Genomic DNA, 13,096 nt, shown 5'->3' with positions numbered 1-13,096 from the left:
ATGTCTGCATATTTTATATGTTAATGGTTTTGACATCAGCCATTTGCTTCATTTTCATTGTAAATGAGGCCCAGAGTCCGATTCCCTTCCCCATTCCCTTAACACTCTCTGCCCTGTAAGCAGCCTCCAGCTCACTCCCTGGGGTATGTGTGGTCTGAAAAAAGCTGAAGTGATCCTGCAAAACAAACCCGTTTTCCTACTTTAGATGCCTTTCTAGGAATATGAGTCCCTGTGTGAAAACTTGTCTGGTGCAAGTGCTCCAGCATCCACACCAGCCCTCACATGCCACAAAACCTTACTGCCAAGGACATCCCCTCAGGGGCTTCCCAAGGTTGGTGCTGCTTTTCCTCAAGCCCAGCAAAGTCAAATCATAGGATTTCTCCCAAACCCTTATATAGACACCCCTGTCCAGAGGGTTTTGTTCATGTTTGGTTTTTAAAGATTCTTCTCAGCTGCAGTGCTGACACCATGGACCATGCAGAACACTCTTTTTTGAGGGGGAAACTCCTGATTTTAACATGGGAATATCATCACTGCAACCTGCAAGGTTTGCACAGGACTGCAGCCAAGTGTCCCAGGGCGTGCTGGGGAATCTTTCCCTGTTTTGCAGAAGGATTAACCCACCCTGTGTGTGTGGTTTTTTGGTGCCTGACCCAAAGGGCAGGGACACAGCCTGGTGGAACCCTCTATGACAAGCACACCCAGCCAGGAGCATCAATCCCATCAGGACATCAGGAATTTACATGCCCGGGCTCCTTGTTGTTGGAATCTGAAATGCAGGGAACTCTCAGAACTTTGGGCCCGTAAACCAAAGCTGAGAGTTAAACACAGGATTTGCTCTGAGACCTTGGAAAAGGCTTCCAAACTTAGGTGCTAGAAGTGAGAATGTGGATTTATAGTTTAAAACAGACACATATTAAACTAAGTGGAGGAAAGTGTAGAGTTTTGGAGTTTAAGATATATAAGAAATAAAAGTAATTAAATAGTAAATAAGGAGTTTCGAATGCAGTACTGTTGGTTTGTGTGTCATAACATGGTTGGCTAAGAAAGCTCATTCTGTTCCATGGGTCCATAAGGAGAAATACTTAAGGATTGGGTCAAAAACATAAATATCCTTGTTGGCTGTGTTTTATTGGTCAATAATTCCTTAAAAGGTCTTGTAACTTGTGTCTTGTTACCTTCTGAACCGTGCTGTAACAATGTGTGTTTAATTCACTCTTCCTACGTATGTAGGAAAAAAAAATAAACCACATCATCAGAAACAACTCAGAAGCCCCATCTCTAATTCCTTCCAGAATTCCGCACAGCTGAATTATCACACTTGTTCCCAGCACAACCCTTCCTTCCTAATTGCCATGTGTGATTGCCATGTGCAAAACATATTCACACGGAGAGAAAGAGCAAAGCAGAGGAGAGAGGCACAGGCAGGCTGTGATTAAGCAGGTTTCTGTGACTACAGCCCTGTACAGGACTAATCGCCAGGTCTGTGCTCTGCTGTGGGTTGGCGATAGAGGACACTAAGCAGCATTTGAGGTGTTTTCAAAGGGGATTTGAAGCCAATCCACCATTTTCTCCTCCAGTACACATCTTTCCCTGTTGGTGGACAGTGGCAGCCTTTAAATTCGAAAGTGGACAGGGTGATGATTGTATATATCTTTGAAACATTTGGAGGGGGAGTGACAAAAGGCTCGGCCTCCCTATTTATCACTGATGACCTCAGGAGTCTGTGGGGAGAAGAAAGCAAGGCTGCTGCCTTGCTCCTTGTGGGAGGTACAGGCTCCTTTTCCTGCAGCACCTAATATTGCAAACCCCCTTTCCCTGTTGAGTGGGCTTGGGAAACCTGGGCTGGGGAGTGAGGGACGCTCCTCCTCACGCCTGCTGTTGGTCAGACAGGGAGAGATGTGCCCCACAGCACCTCCCTGTCCCTGTTCCTGCCTAGATGGGGACGCGCTGCCCAGCACCATGAGGAGCAGCCGCTGCAGCCACCTGCCTGGAGCCCCTCCGGAGTGCCCGCGCCCTGCGGCGCCCGATGGCAAGAGCCTGCCCGGCAGCAGCGGGGGCCTGGCCACCAGCTGTCCCCAGTATGTCATGCAGGTGTCCTCCAAGGACGGGCAGCTGCTCTCCTCCGTCGTGCGGACCCTGGCCGTGCAGAGGTAGGTGGGGGACAGGAGGAGGGACAGGCCCCTTCCCCTCTGGTGCCATCAAAACCCCCTCCCAGCATCGCAGCGATCCTACAGCACTCCACCAGCCCCTGGCGTGCTGGACAGCCAGACAAGGTGTTTCTAGCACCAGTATTGCAGCTTCTGTCATTGTCCGAGTGATTGACCTTTCTTTCAGCTGCTGGTTTAGAGAGGCAGATTAGTGTGAAATATATTGTTTATCTATGCCTTTGAAGCGTGCTTCTGGCTGGCTTTGTTCTCATTAGATGCAAGAAGGAGTATTCTGATGTGTTGGCCTTATCCAGACTTGATGCTTGGGTCAAAATTAAATTTTCTGTGCTGGTGGTGAGCTGAAAAGACTTTGTGGATCTTAAAGCAGTGCCGAAGAAATACCCACCTGCAGCCACACAGCAGAGATGTGTTTGGCACACATATGTTTGTATCCCTCCTTGACCTGCCTGTGGGCTGTCCCAAAGAGAGGAAAACCCTTTCCAGGCAGAGGAGTTTTCTGCCTTCATGTGCTTTTCTGGAGTCGTGGCCCTGCCTTCGAGGTACTACAGGGCAGTAGTTAAAGTTTTAAAATACTTGAAAGTAGTTAAAGTAGTAGTAAAGAGCTCTTTCAGCAGCCCTTTACTCTTGGCCAGTGAAAACAATATTTAGGTCAGAGGGTCACTAAGAAGTGCCCAGCTGAGGCAGATTTACCTCTCTGATGCACTTTGGGATTTCCTAAGGTGGCCGCACCACTGCTTTGCGAAGAGCTGGGAGATACAAAATACAGAAGGACTTGGCCTTCTCCCTCTCATCTGCCACTCCAAAATTTTCCCCTCCCTAATAAAAGAGATGTTTTAAGCAAGAATACCAAAACACCATAAGCCATTAGCCCACCAGCTTGGATTACTAGACAGCAAAGCAACGCAAACACTTCTAGTTCACGACAGAGGAAAAAAAATCCATCGCCACAACCATCAAGCACTGACCAGCAGTTTTCTCTCCCTCTCCTGCAGCAGCCCCTTCAATGACCGGCCAATTTGTAGGATCTGCCACGAGGGCAGCAGCCACGAGGAGCTGCTGTCCCCCTGCGAGTGCACGGGGACGCTGGGCACCATCCACCGCAGCTGCCTGGAGCACTGGCTGTCGTCCTCCAACACCAGCTACTGTGAGCTCTGCCACTTCAGGTTTGCAGTGGAGCGCAAGCCCAGGCCACTGGTGGAGGTCAGTACGGCCCTGATATCTTAATTTTGGCTGGGAAAACCCTGCCTGCTTCCACACAGGCATCGCTGGGCTCTGCAGCTCCAGTGGGGTTTGGCAGTGTGAGGGTGGGAGCTCAGGGGAAAGGTGGGATGTGACAGAACCCCTCGTTTTGGAGGGAGTCAAAACAAAGTATTAGCATAATAACTTGTTTGCTTCACTGCAAACCTTGAGTGGAGGTTTTTTTGCAGCAAATTCCTGGGATACCAGCCAGCTTGGTTGAGGGCGGGAGAGAGGTAAGTTGCAGTTTATGTGGAATGTGGGGCAGGTCTCTGGACTCAGAATATTAAATAGAGGTCAGAAATTTATTTATTTATTATTGCTTTTGAGAGGTAACAAACTTAGGGGCCTTGAAAACCTAGTTTGTATGTCAAGCCTGCAAGAAGGAATTGTTCTTGTTCAGTGTCTGGCATGATTAGACATTTGTGGCTCATCTTTTGGCCTATTCTTGCCTATGTGCCAGGCTTGACAGAGAATTGGACAATTGTTTCTCTTTTATCACTGAAAATTTAGTTTCTGCCAACTATAGATAGCAGTTTCATTAAGTTTTCCAGGTTTTAGGGTATTTTTGGTCCTCAGGAAAAGAAAAGAAACCAAAACAAGCTCACGCTCTTGACACTGTTAATGACCTTTTTCCTCCCTTATTTTATTTTGGGAAAAGATGAAGCAGAGTTAGGGTTTCTTTTGGAATTAAAAGTTAATTAAAGGCATTTTGGCAAAATTAATGAGAAGAACCATTTTGCACCTGCTGGTGACACAGGCACCTATATGCAGAGCTTGGTTTCACAACAAAGTGTATTTCCTGTGCATTTTAATTGTTCCTTTAAATTGTGTCAAAACTGGTGGAAGGAGGTACAGTATGAAAAATGGGTAGGGGGAAGCAGCATTTTGTTTTTCTCCTGCTCACAGAGAAGAGGACACAGGACAGAACTCACTGCTGGGAGGTGGGTCGGGGATGAGCAGTTCAACACTACCAAGATTGCTTTAATTGAGATAGGCATGCACATTTTGTGTCTAAGCATTCATTCTTCCTCAGGATCCCCCCACAAATGGTGCATGACATGGAATTTAGCACAAGTCCTGCACCCAGAGCAGGTCCTGGCCAGCTGTGCTTGGGTTGCTGTCTGACTCTCCTCTCAATCTTTGGAGCAAGAACGATGCTGCTCTGCATCTGCCCACTGAAAAGAAAGACAAGTGATGCTGAGGCATCACAGTTTGATTGCAGAGCCCAGCTTCTGGAAATTGCTCCCTTGTGATGGCTCCTGGTGAGGCTTGTGCTGCACAAATTGGATGTGGTGCTGGCCAGAGCTGCTGATGATGGAAGGAGTGGAAAGCAAAGCTGACCCTGCCCAGGATGGGGCACTGTGGTTGCTTGATTGTTGTTCCCTGATGAAATGAGGCTTCTTTTTGGCAGAAGCAATAATAAGTAGTAGAAACAGCAACAACAATATTTAGAGTACTAATGGTAAATCTGCCAGTTTTTTCTGTTTGCTGAGGACAAATTAAAACCCTGAGCTAGTACATTTCTGAAACACAGCTAAGTGGTTTTAGCTTTACAACTCATTATTTTCTGACTTCTCAGCTACTTACACCCACAGTATTTCAGTGCAGAAATCAACAGTTGGGTGCAGTTGCTGGAAAGATCATAAAAACCCCTAATTCTTTGTGATCTTATAAAGGGAATATGTTTTCAGTTTAGAAGGAAAATGAAGATGTACTTTCAAAGCTGAGAGCAGCAGGGATGAGCTGTATGCCAGGGAGGGGACAAATTAAGCAGAAAGATAAACAAACTTCTTGATTTCTGTCAGTGTAATTTAAGTTTGTCCTGGACATTTATACTTATGTAATACACAGTGCTTTGAAATGCAAAAACCTCCCCATGCAAATAATTGCAGCAAAAATCTGAAATTTCCCAAAGCAGCACTAAAGCAGATGCAAGTTGCCAGATTCCCTCATCTTCTGTGTCCCAAAAAACACCTCCATGCCTGTCTCTCTGTGTTACCCAGAGGGTGAGGACATGGAAGAAGGTATATCAGGTGTAGTAGGACCATTTCTCACAAAAACCCTGCTGTAAGCCAAAGTGGCCACCTGCTTTTAACACCACAGAGTATGTAGGTTTTGGGGTGGGGTGTCAAAGTTCTCTTCATTTAGTGAGGTGATTAGTTCTCCAAAGATTCCCCTCACCTAGATAATGGAAAGAGTAAGTGGTCCTCCTCTGACTGGAGGTGAGTGATGAGTTTTACCAATGCATTTTAGTAGGTCAGGAGGGGCTATTGTACTCATAAAGTGATTTATAGAGCACAGACTCTAAAAACCTATCCAGTAACTCCTCAACAGGTCCTGTCTCACAGAGTGAGCACATCCCATTCAGGGATCAGTGACAGGTAGTAAAGAAATGCTCAAAGCAATCAGTCATCATATTGATCTTTTCTCCACCAGATCTTCCAAGCGGGGGCGGGGAGAAAATATGTATTTCTGACTATTGCAAAATGGATTATACTCTTCTAATCAAGGGGAAAAAAAAAACCAACAAAACAAAGCCACAACAAAAAAACTCACCAAAACCCCACCAAAACCACAAAACCAAACCAACCACAAAAAAAAAAAAAACAACCCACAAAAACCAAACCAAAAAAGCCCTCAAAAACCCAACAAAACAAAACATCATAAGAAAATAAAAAATAGCCATGCTATTATATTTTCTCCTCATCCCTTCACTACATTGATCACTGTTTCCTGGTGGCTTAGGCATGGGTGTGGAAGAAATGTTCGGTGGGAACAAACTGAGGCACTTTACTAAGCACATTTCTTTCATCTAGCAATGTCATATGTGAATTTATTCCTGCTGTTAGCAGGAGAGGCTGCAGCAACAGTGAGCTTGGAATGGAGTAAGTGGTGTGGCTGATGGCCCAGCCAAGTTCCTTCCTCCCTCTGTCCATCCTTATGGAAGCAGCAGAGGAGTGGACCAGAGGCAACTCTGTGCTTCTCCTTTGCCTCTGCCACAGCATTTGTATTTTTGTCTGAGGGAGAATCTTCTCCTTGGCAGTGCACAATGGTGACAGGCTGCAATGGTGTTGCAGCCTGTCAGGCAGATCCATCCCCTCAACAATAAATTTGTGATGCTTCTTGGCTCATTTCTGTTTTTGAACTCGCATTATTCTCCCCAGAAAATTGTGTTTCCACACTGGGAATGTGGCACCAGGCACTATGGTGGTGATTAACACCCTCCTTCAGCATTCACAAGAGTGCAAAATTCAGTCAGAGGAGTCAGGGTCCGAACCCACCCCTTCTACCCCCTGACAAAGGAAAGAGAAATCTATAATATAATAATAATATAATCTATAATCTATAATATGGTGGCTGATATGCACAGAGCTGATATTCCTTGTGACAAGCCAGCCAAGGACCTCCAAGCCAACACAGTGAAATCCCAAGCTGCAGTAATTCCATTACTGACTTTTATGGACCTTCCAGTTTTACATAAGCTGCCTTTTTAATGCAGCCAATCCACAGGAAAAAAAAATCTACATTAGGAATGTGTGGTATTATTCATGTAGCTGCTTTTGCTGTGTTTCAGCATAAAGATTAGTCAAGCTTTATGTAAGTATTATGTATCATCTTCATTTCAATTTCCACATTGCATCTGTGTTGCTTCCATTTGGCTCAGTGGAGAAGCAGGCACGAAATGCAGCAGTACAAATATATTTATGTGCAATAATAAAATGTTAGAGAACAGCCAGCTACAAAATAAAAATGGTATAAGAGTATTATGTGACCATATAAGTCAGGCTTGTATTGCTTGTAAGTTACTTACATGTTTTAAACCAACCAGCATTCTATTTTTTCACTTTTTTTTTTTTTTTTTTTTTGCAAACAAACAGAAAGCACTTAATTAACAATACAAAACTCATAAGCAAAACAGCATGACTAGGAGAAAAAATAAAGTCAGGATAATTACAGCAATATTGGGCAGAAATTAACTTCAGTTTTTCCCTGCTGTGTTGCTGGCTATACAGCCTATATGAGTAAGGTAAAATAAATTTAAAAACACCTATGCATGAAGTATTTAAGATGAGCTTACATTATAAATTAAAACCTCATGAAGCCTTACACTGAAATATGAATTCATTTCCTGTGCAAGACTTTGAGTCACAATGTTTTTATCTGTTGGGATTATTTTTACTTATTTTTCCTCTCCACCGTTCAGTCAAGCAAGTCATTAGCATTAAATTACTGTAACAAACAGACACCAGATTTGCTGCAGGTAGTTTATAAAAGAATCACACCTCAAACCAGAAGGAAAATAAATGGTTCTTCAGCATAGTCACCTACTAGGAAAACTTCAATGAATCAAAGTTTGGAGGAACTGCAGCTGTCCATACAGCATATTAAGGCTGGGAGCAGAAAATTGAGGTGTGTCTATCCTCTTTCCTTTCTTGACCCAAAAAGGGCAGATTAAAAGGGCAAAGTGATAGAGACGTCTTTGTACCTAGTTGTCTTCTGCTGTGAAAATAAATCCCCCTAAGACCAGCTCATGCAGGGAGAAATTGAAGCAGCCATGTAGATTTCCAGTAAAAGTATGTCTGAGTTAAAGAAAGTATTAAAAAAAAAAAAAAAGTAATAAACTTCCCAGCACAGATTTAAAACCATAAAGTCTCCAAGATGCATTTTTTAAAATCTATTTATTTCTAATGGGGTGAAATCCAGAGACTAAACCATTATGCTCTTTCTCCTTTAAAGAGAAATTAGGTAGCTGTTTTATGTTCCCTGCAGAAAGATTTGCTACAATGCACAAATCTTTCTTATAGTACTGGCAGCAAGAGTGCAAACAACAGCAACTCACACCCCATAAAAAATAAATATTTAAATCACTTGTCAGTGAACAGACTAGTTCAAACAATTACATCTGTAACTGCTCATTCCTAAATGTATAACAATCAAGGGCAAAAAAACTCGAGGAAGGTTCCCAGGAGAAAGTAACTGAACAATTAGATTTGCTTCAAAAATGAGTAAGATATGGGAAAGATGCTGGGGTTTCCAAAGGCACAGCTTCTTTTCTTCTAGACAATGGGCTTGGTGACTTTTCTTTGGACATCATGGTCCTGTAAAATAGTTCTGAACTGCCCAGTTCTCATCTATCTCTGTCCTTCCTGCTGGCAGCATTTCCTAGCACTGACAGGAGGCAGTCAAAGTTTATTTTCTAGGAAAATAGAAGTGGTAAGATTTAATGCATCTGTCTTTATTTGTAGACATATCAAGCATTTATTTTCTATCATGCCTTTGCTTCCCATATATTTGAGCTTGTAGCTCAGGACATTTACAATGTCTTGAAATAAGTTTTGCCAATAGCAAATATGCTTTGCTTTTGTTTTAAAATGTGAAATACGATTTTGTTGATTTTCTTGAATGCATATATATTTGTCTGCCTAACTGGGAATACAGTTATCCAAAACACAATGAGAGCATTGCAAATACACACTGATAGAAAGAAATACAGCTTTTCCCATAGTTCCACAAAGTCCTTTTTTCTTTAAACATCCTGAAATGCTTTAACTGATACAAGCATCTCCAGAACTATAAATTAGAAGTGGCTACTAGGAAAACAGAACAGCAGTGAGCCAGACTAACGTTAAAAAATTATACTATTGTGTAATTGGACCTGCAAGACATTTCATAGGTTTTTATAGTGCTATTTAGCAAGCTCTGCTATTTGTTTTCACTGACAGAGAATTACTAATCCTTTTTTGGAAGCTGAGTATTTGTAATCCAGAAACATGAAACCACATCTATGAGCCATGTATTAATGCTGCTTGATGGAGCTTTGTGTATCAGAGTCAGAGGATGGTTTGGGTTGGAATGGACCTTAAATTCCATCCAGTGCCACCCCAGCCATGGCAGGGACACCTCCCACTGTCCCAGCTGCTCCAAGCCCTGTCCAGCCTGGCCTGGGACACTTCCAGCAGTCCATCCATCAAATCCATCTCTCCCCAGTTTAGACAGAAGGCTTTTCTGGGAGAGAAAGAGTCTCTCAGGGGACTCTTTTTCCAGAAATCCAGGTAAATTATATCTATAGCCCTTCCCATGTCCGCTGGTGTTGTCACCTCATCAGAGAAGGCCACTGGGTTGGTCAGGCAGGACTTGCCCCTGGTGAGGCTGTCCTGGTTGCTCCAAATCCCCTCCCTGAGCTCCACAATCCTCAGCAGAGCTTCCAGAGGTTCTGTCCCACCACCTCCCCAGGCACAGAGGGGAATTCAGCTGGGTGTTCCCAGGCTCTTCCTTTCCATCCTTTTTGAAGACAGGTACAAAATTCCCCTTTTTTTCAGCCACCTGGGTTCTCACCTGACTTTTCCAGCCAGAATTTCTCCAGTGTCATGGACAGTGGCTTGGCAACTCACCCAGCCAATTCCCTGGGGAGCCTGGGGTGCATCCCATCAGGTCCCACAGAGTTGAGCATTTCCAGGTTCCTCAGCTGGCCCTGAGCAAGATCTTTTCTTTCAGGGGCAGAGCCTTTGCTCCCCAGGGCCCATCCTGCTCTCCATCCACCTGGAGGTCTGGGAGGAGAGGCTGCTGTTGGAGGCTGAGGCAGAAAAGCTCAGGTTGGGTACCTCAGGCTTTTCCCCATCCCCTGTCACCTGTCTGCCAGTGTTGTTTGGAGTGGGGAAAGCACCTTCTGTGACCCTCCTGTCCTGTTTAATGAAGCTCTAGAGCATCCTGGTACTCTTTCCCCCTTTCCAGGCTCAGTTCCAGCTTCACCTTGGCCTTCCTGATCCCAACCCTCCACAACCTCTTAGAGAATTCAATGGCTGGACTCTTCCCAGGTCACCCATCCTTGCTTTTACTGTCTGTGCATTTGTTTGCTTCTTCCCCTTTCCTTTGGCCAGCAGCTCCCCACCCACCCATGCTGGTCTCTTGCCTTCCCTGCCCAATTTCTTGCTCCTGTTTTTCAGCTGACAAGTGATCCAAGGTCTAAATTGAAAATTTAATTTTGTGACAGCCAACAGCCTGTGGTGATCTTCTCACACTGAGGAACCAACCCTAGGTGGTAGCTGTCTGTGCTGTGATGTACCCTTTCTAGAAAACAAAACAAAACAAAAAATTAAAGTTTTATCATACGCCATCCTTAAAATGGAAAATGTAATCTTTCCCCTTTCAGAAACATGCAAAATAATGCAAAATTTATTTGCTATTTGAAAAAGAAGGCTTGACTCATTGAGACATCCACATTTAAAATATTTCCTGCAATATAGGAGTTAAATATATGAGTTAAGTCCTACAATACATGAGTTAAAATAGGGGTTAAATTTAAGAGCAGACTCATTTACAAAGAGGCCATAATATTGGCACAATAACATTATAGAGATCAAACAATTTTGATTCCAACTCTCAAATACACTCTTTGAGACCAAATAAACATCTCTGTGAGCTGTCACCATGGCCTTTCTAAAGGCACCTACTGAAGACCATATTATTTGTGTCAGTAACAGAATGTTTGATATGAGACTCAAAAACTGAAGCATAAATATTTTTTTCTGCCAAAAAAAGTAACTGTCAAATATTTGTTTTCCTCGGCAAAACATTAACCTAGGAAAGTTTCAGGTCATCTGAAATCTTTAATGACACTGAAAACAAGCATTCTAGTCTGGGCGATTTTATTTTTTAGTTACATGTAGTTAAGCCAAGTTTCAAAACATTTCACTGAAAAATGTTAAAATTAATATTTTGAGTAAAAATAGTGTCAGGAAAAAAAATTTCCTCAGATGCAATATTTTGTGGATGGGCAATAAATGGGAAGAGGAGGAGCAAGACATGGTCCTTCTGGCCTTTAAAAATATTCTTCATTCCAGAGAGCTATTATTTTTAAATAAAGAGGGAATATCAGCCTTTTAGTGCTTAAAGCCCAGTGCAAAATGCTCCAATAGGTGGCTGCTGGCATGAAACCAGAAACCATAATAATTTCCATCACTTCAGCTTGTGTACAACTTGCTTCCACCTGGACTCACTGCTGAGCCATCACACTGAAAATGACAAAACAAACTGATAAGTTCTGATGTGCAATGAGCTATTTTTTGCTCAAAGGACAATGTATTTAGGGGAGATAATTCCTTCCAGTCCTCTCCTCTCCTCTCAGCTTCATGGTGCAGCTCCAGTAATTTTAGAAATCACTTCTCCAAGGAAAATGAACTGAACCAGAAGGGGCTCTCCAGCAGAAACAGATTGTAGCCTTAGGATCTGATCAGGAAGAACACTGTGCACACACTTTACTTTTACGTTTGTGATTTTTCTGACTGAAGTTAGACCTGCAGAGATGAGCCCAGGATCCGGCCTTTGGCAGTGGTGAGGCAGCTCAGGATCGTGGAGGTGTTTTACAGAAGAGCTCTGCTGGCAGCTCATTTTGGTTAGGATTGATAAATTCAGGGACTCTCAGCCTCTCCAGGAGTTCTGGTCCTTGGTTGCTGCTTGCTCCAGTGATTTCCCTCTCCAGTTTCAACTCTGCTTTCTGAAGTGGCTGCAGCAAATCCTTCTGTGTGCATTGCGTGTATGGGGTGGAGAAGCCCCAGGTGTGTTCACAGTGTTTGTCAAGTCGAATACAGTACATCAAAAATCTCTTTCAGGATGTAAGCAAGCTCCTTCTCAAAACTATGTCAGCTTTTAAGGGTTTTAGCCTAAGCTGCTCTTCTTGGGAGGCTGCTCCAGAGCTGGATCCTCTGAAGGATGGGGACTTTTTTTCTGATTCTTATCCTAAATTTATTTGGGGACAACCATTATCCATCTGTTCTTAAGCCAACCTCATCCCTTACCTTACTTTAATGCTTTTACTTCACTGATGGCTCCCTTCAGTTCTCCCTTCTGGCTTCCTCTAGATGCATTTAGAGAGTGACTTTTTGAGATAAATGTTAACCCCCATCTCTCTGAGGTGCTGGATTCTCAGATGGTTTCTTGGCTTGTCTCAGTCATGATCCAAGAATGGGTTTTGCATCAGGTGCTGTGTGCTGTGCTTAAAGTTCTTGAAATAATTTTTGCTGCCATTGCTGAAGTCCTTTTATGTAGTTACTCCAGCTCCAGTTACCTGTGGGTCAGGGACAGAGAACACTGATCACTTCAAGAATGCACTTCACAGAATGCCAGCAGGCTAGAATTTTACTTCAAACATGACTCTTTTTATAACCTCTTTTTTCCCCCACTCCCCCACCCCCTCCCCGCTCCCCTAAATGGAAATTATCACTCTGAAAGTCTAGATTTATTGCAGAAATAATTGGGCACATTGACACATTTTAATAGGACAGATTTCAGGGTGTCACAGTGCAGATCTGACAGTTTCATCTGCCCCTACATCTCCCTCTTGGCCAGCAGGGTAGTCCATACCATACTGCCACAGTAATTAATCAGCTCAGGGCTTTGTTAGGATCCCTGTGTGGGTATGAGCTGCACAAAAGGATCTGCTGACTTAGCTTTTTCACTATAAAGTAACTTGACAGTGCCCATTCCATTCCCAAAACAAATGACTGAAACCTCGAAACAGAAGCAGATTTAGAAGCAGGTGTGCACTGCTTCAGGAGAAAAATAAGTGCTGTGACTGAAATCTGTACAACCAGTGAAATTGCTTAATCTTTGCTTTTGACATATACTTCAGAGCTAGCTAATGAAATCCTTCCAGCTTTCTGAGGTTAGACTGTAGAATTGTGATGGCT

The 13,096-nt window shown here is 43.4% G+C and overlaps 1 protein-coding gene across 4 annotated transcripts in view; it reads left to right on the top strand.

Moving 5' to 3' along the window:
• MARCHF3 (membrane associated ring-CH-type finger 3) overlaps positions 1-13,096 on the top strand; it is a 62,247-nt gene that overhangs the window by 36,523 nt on the left and 12,628 nt on the right. The window contains exons 3-4 of one of the 4 annotated variants that reach the window (XM_021551863.2): positions 1,894-2,153; positions 3,164-3,371. In XM_021551863.2, coding sequence (XP_021407538.1) covers positions 1,900-2,153; positions 3,164-3,371 — 462 coding nt within the window. In that variant the 5' untranslated portion in view covers positions 1,894-1,899. Of the gene's footprint in view, positions 1-205; positions 290-1,893; positions 2,154-3,163; positions 3,372-13,096 lie in introns of those variants that run through there. The other 3 variants (XM_021551866.2, XR_013341580.1, XR_013341579.1) reach the window with 3 other exon arrangements.

Source organism: Lonchura striata, chromosome Z (genome assembly GCF_046129695.1).
Source record: "Lonchura striata isolate bLonStr1 chromosome Z, bLonStr1.mat, whole genome shotgun sequence".
NCBI classification, from domain to species: domain Eukaryota; kingdom Metazoa; phylum Chordata; class Aves; order Passeriformes; family Estrildidae; genus Lonchura; species Lonchura striata.
This window is presented reverse-complemented; position numbering and strand designations above follow the sequence as displayed.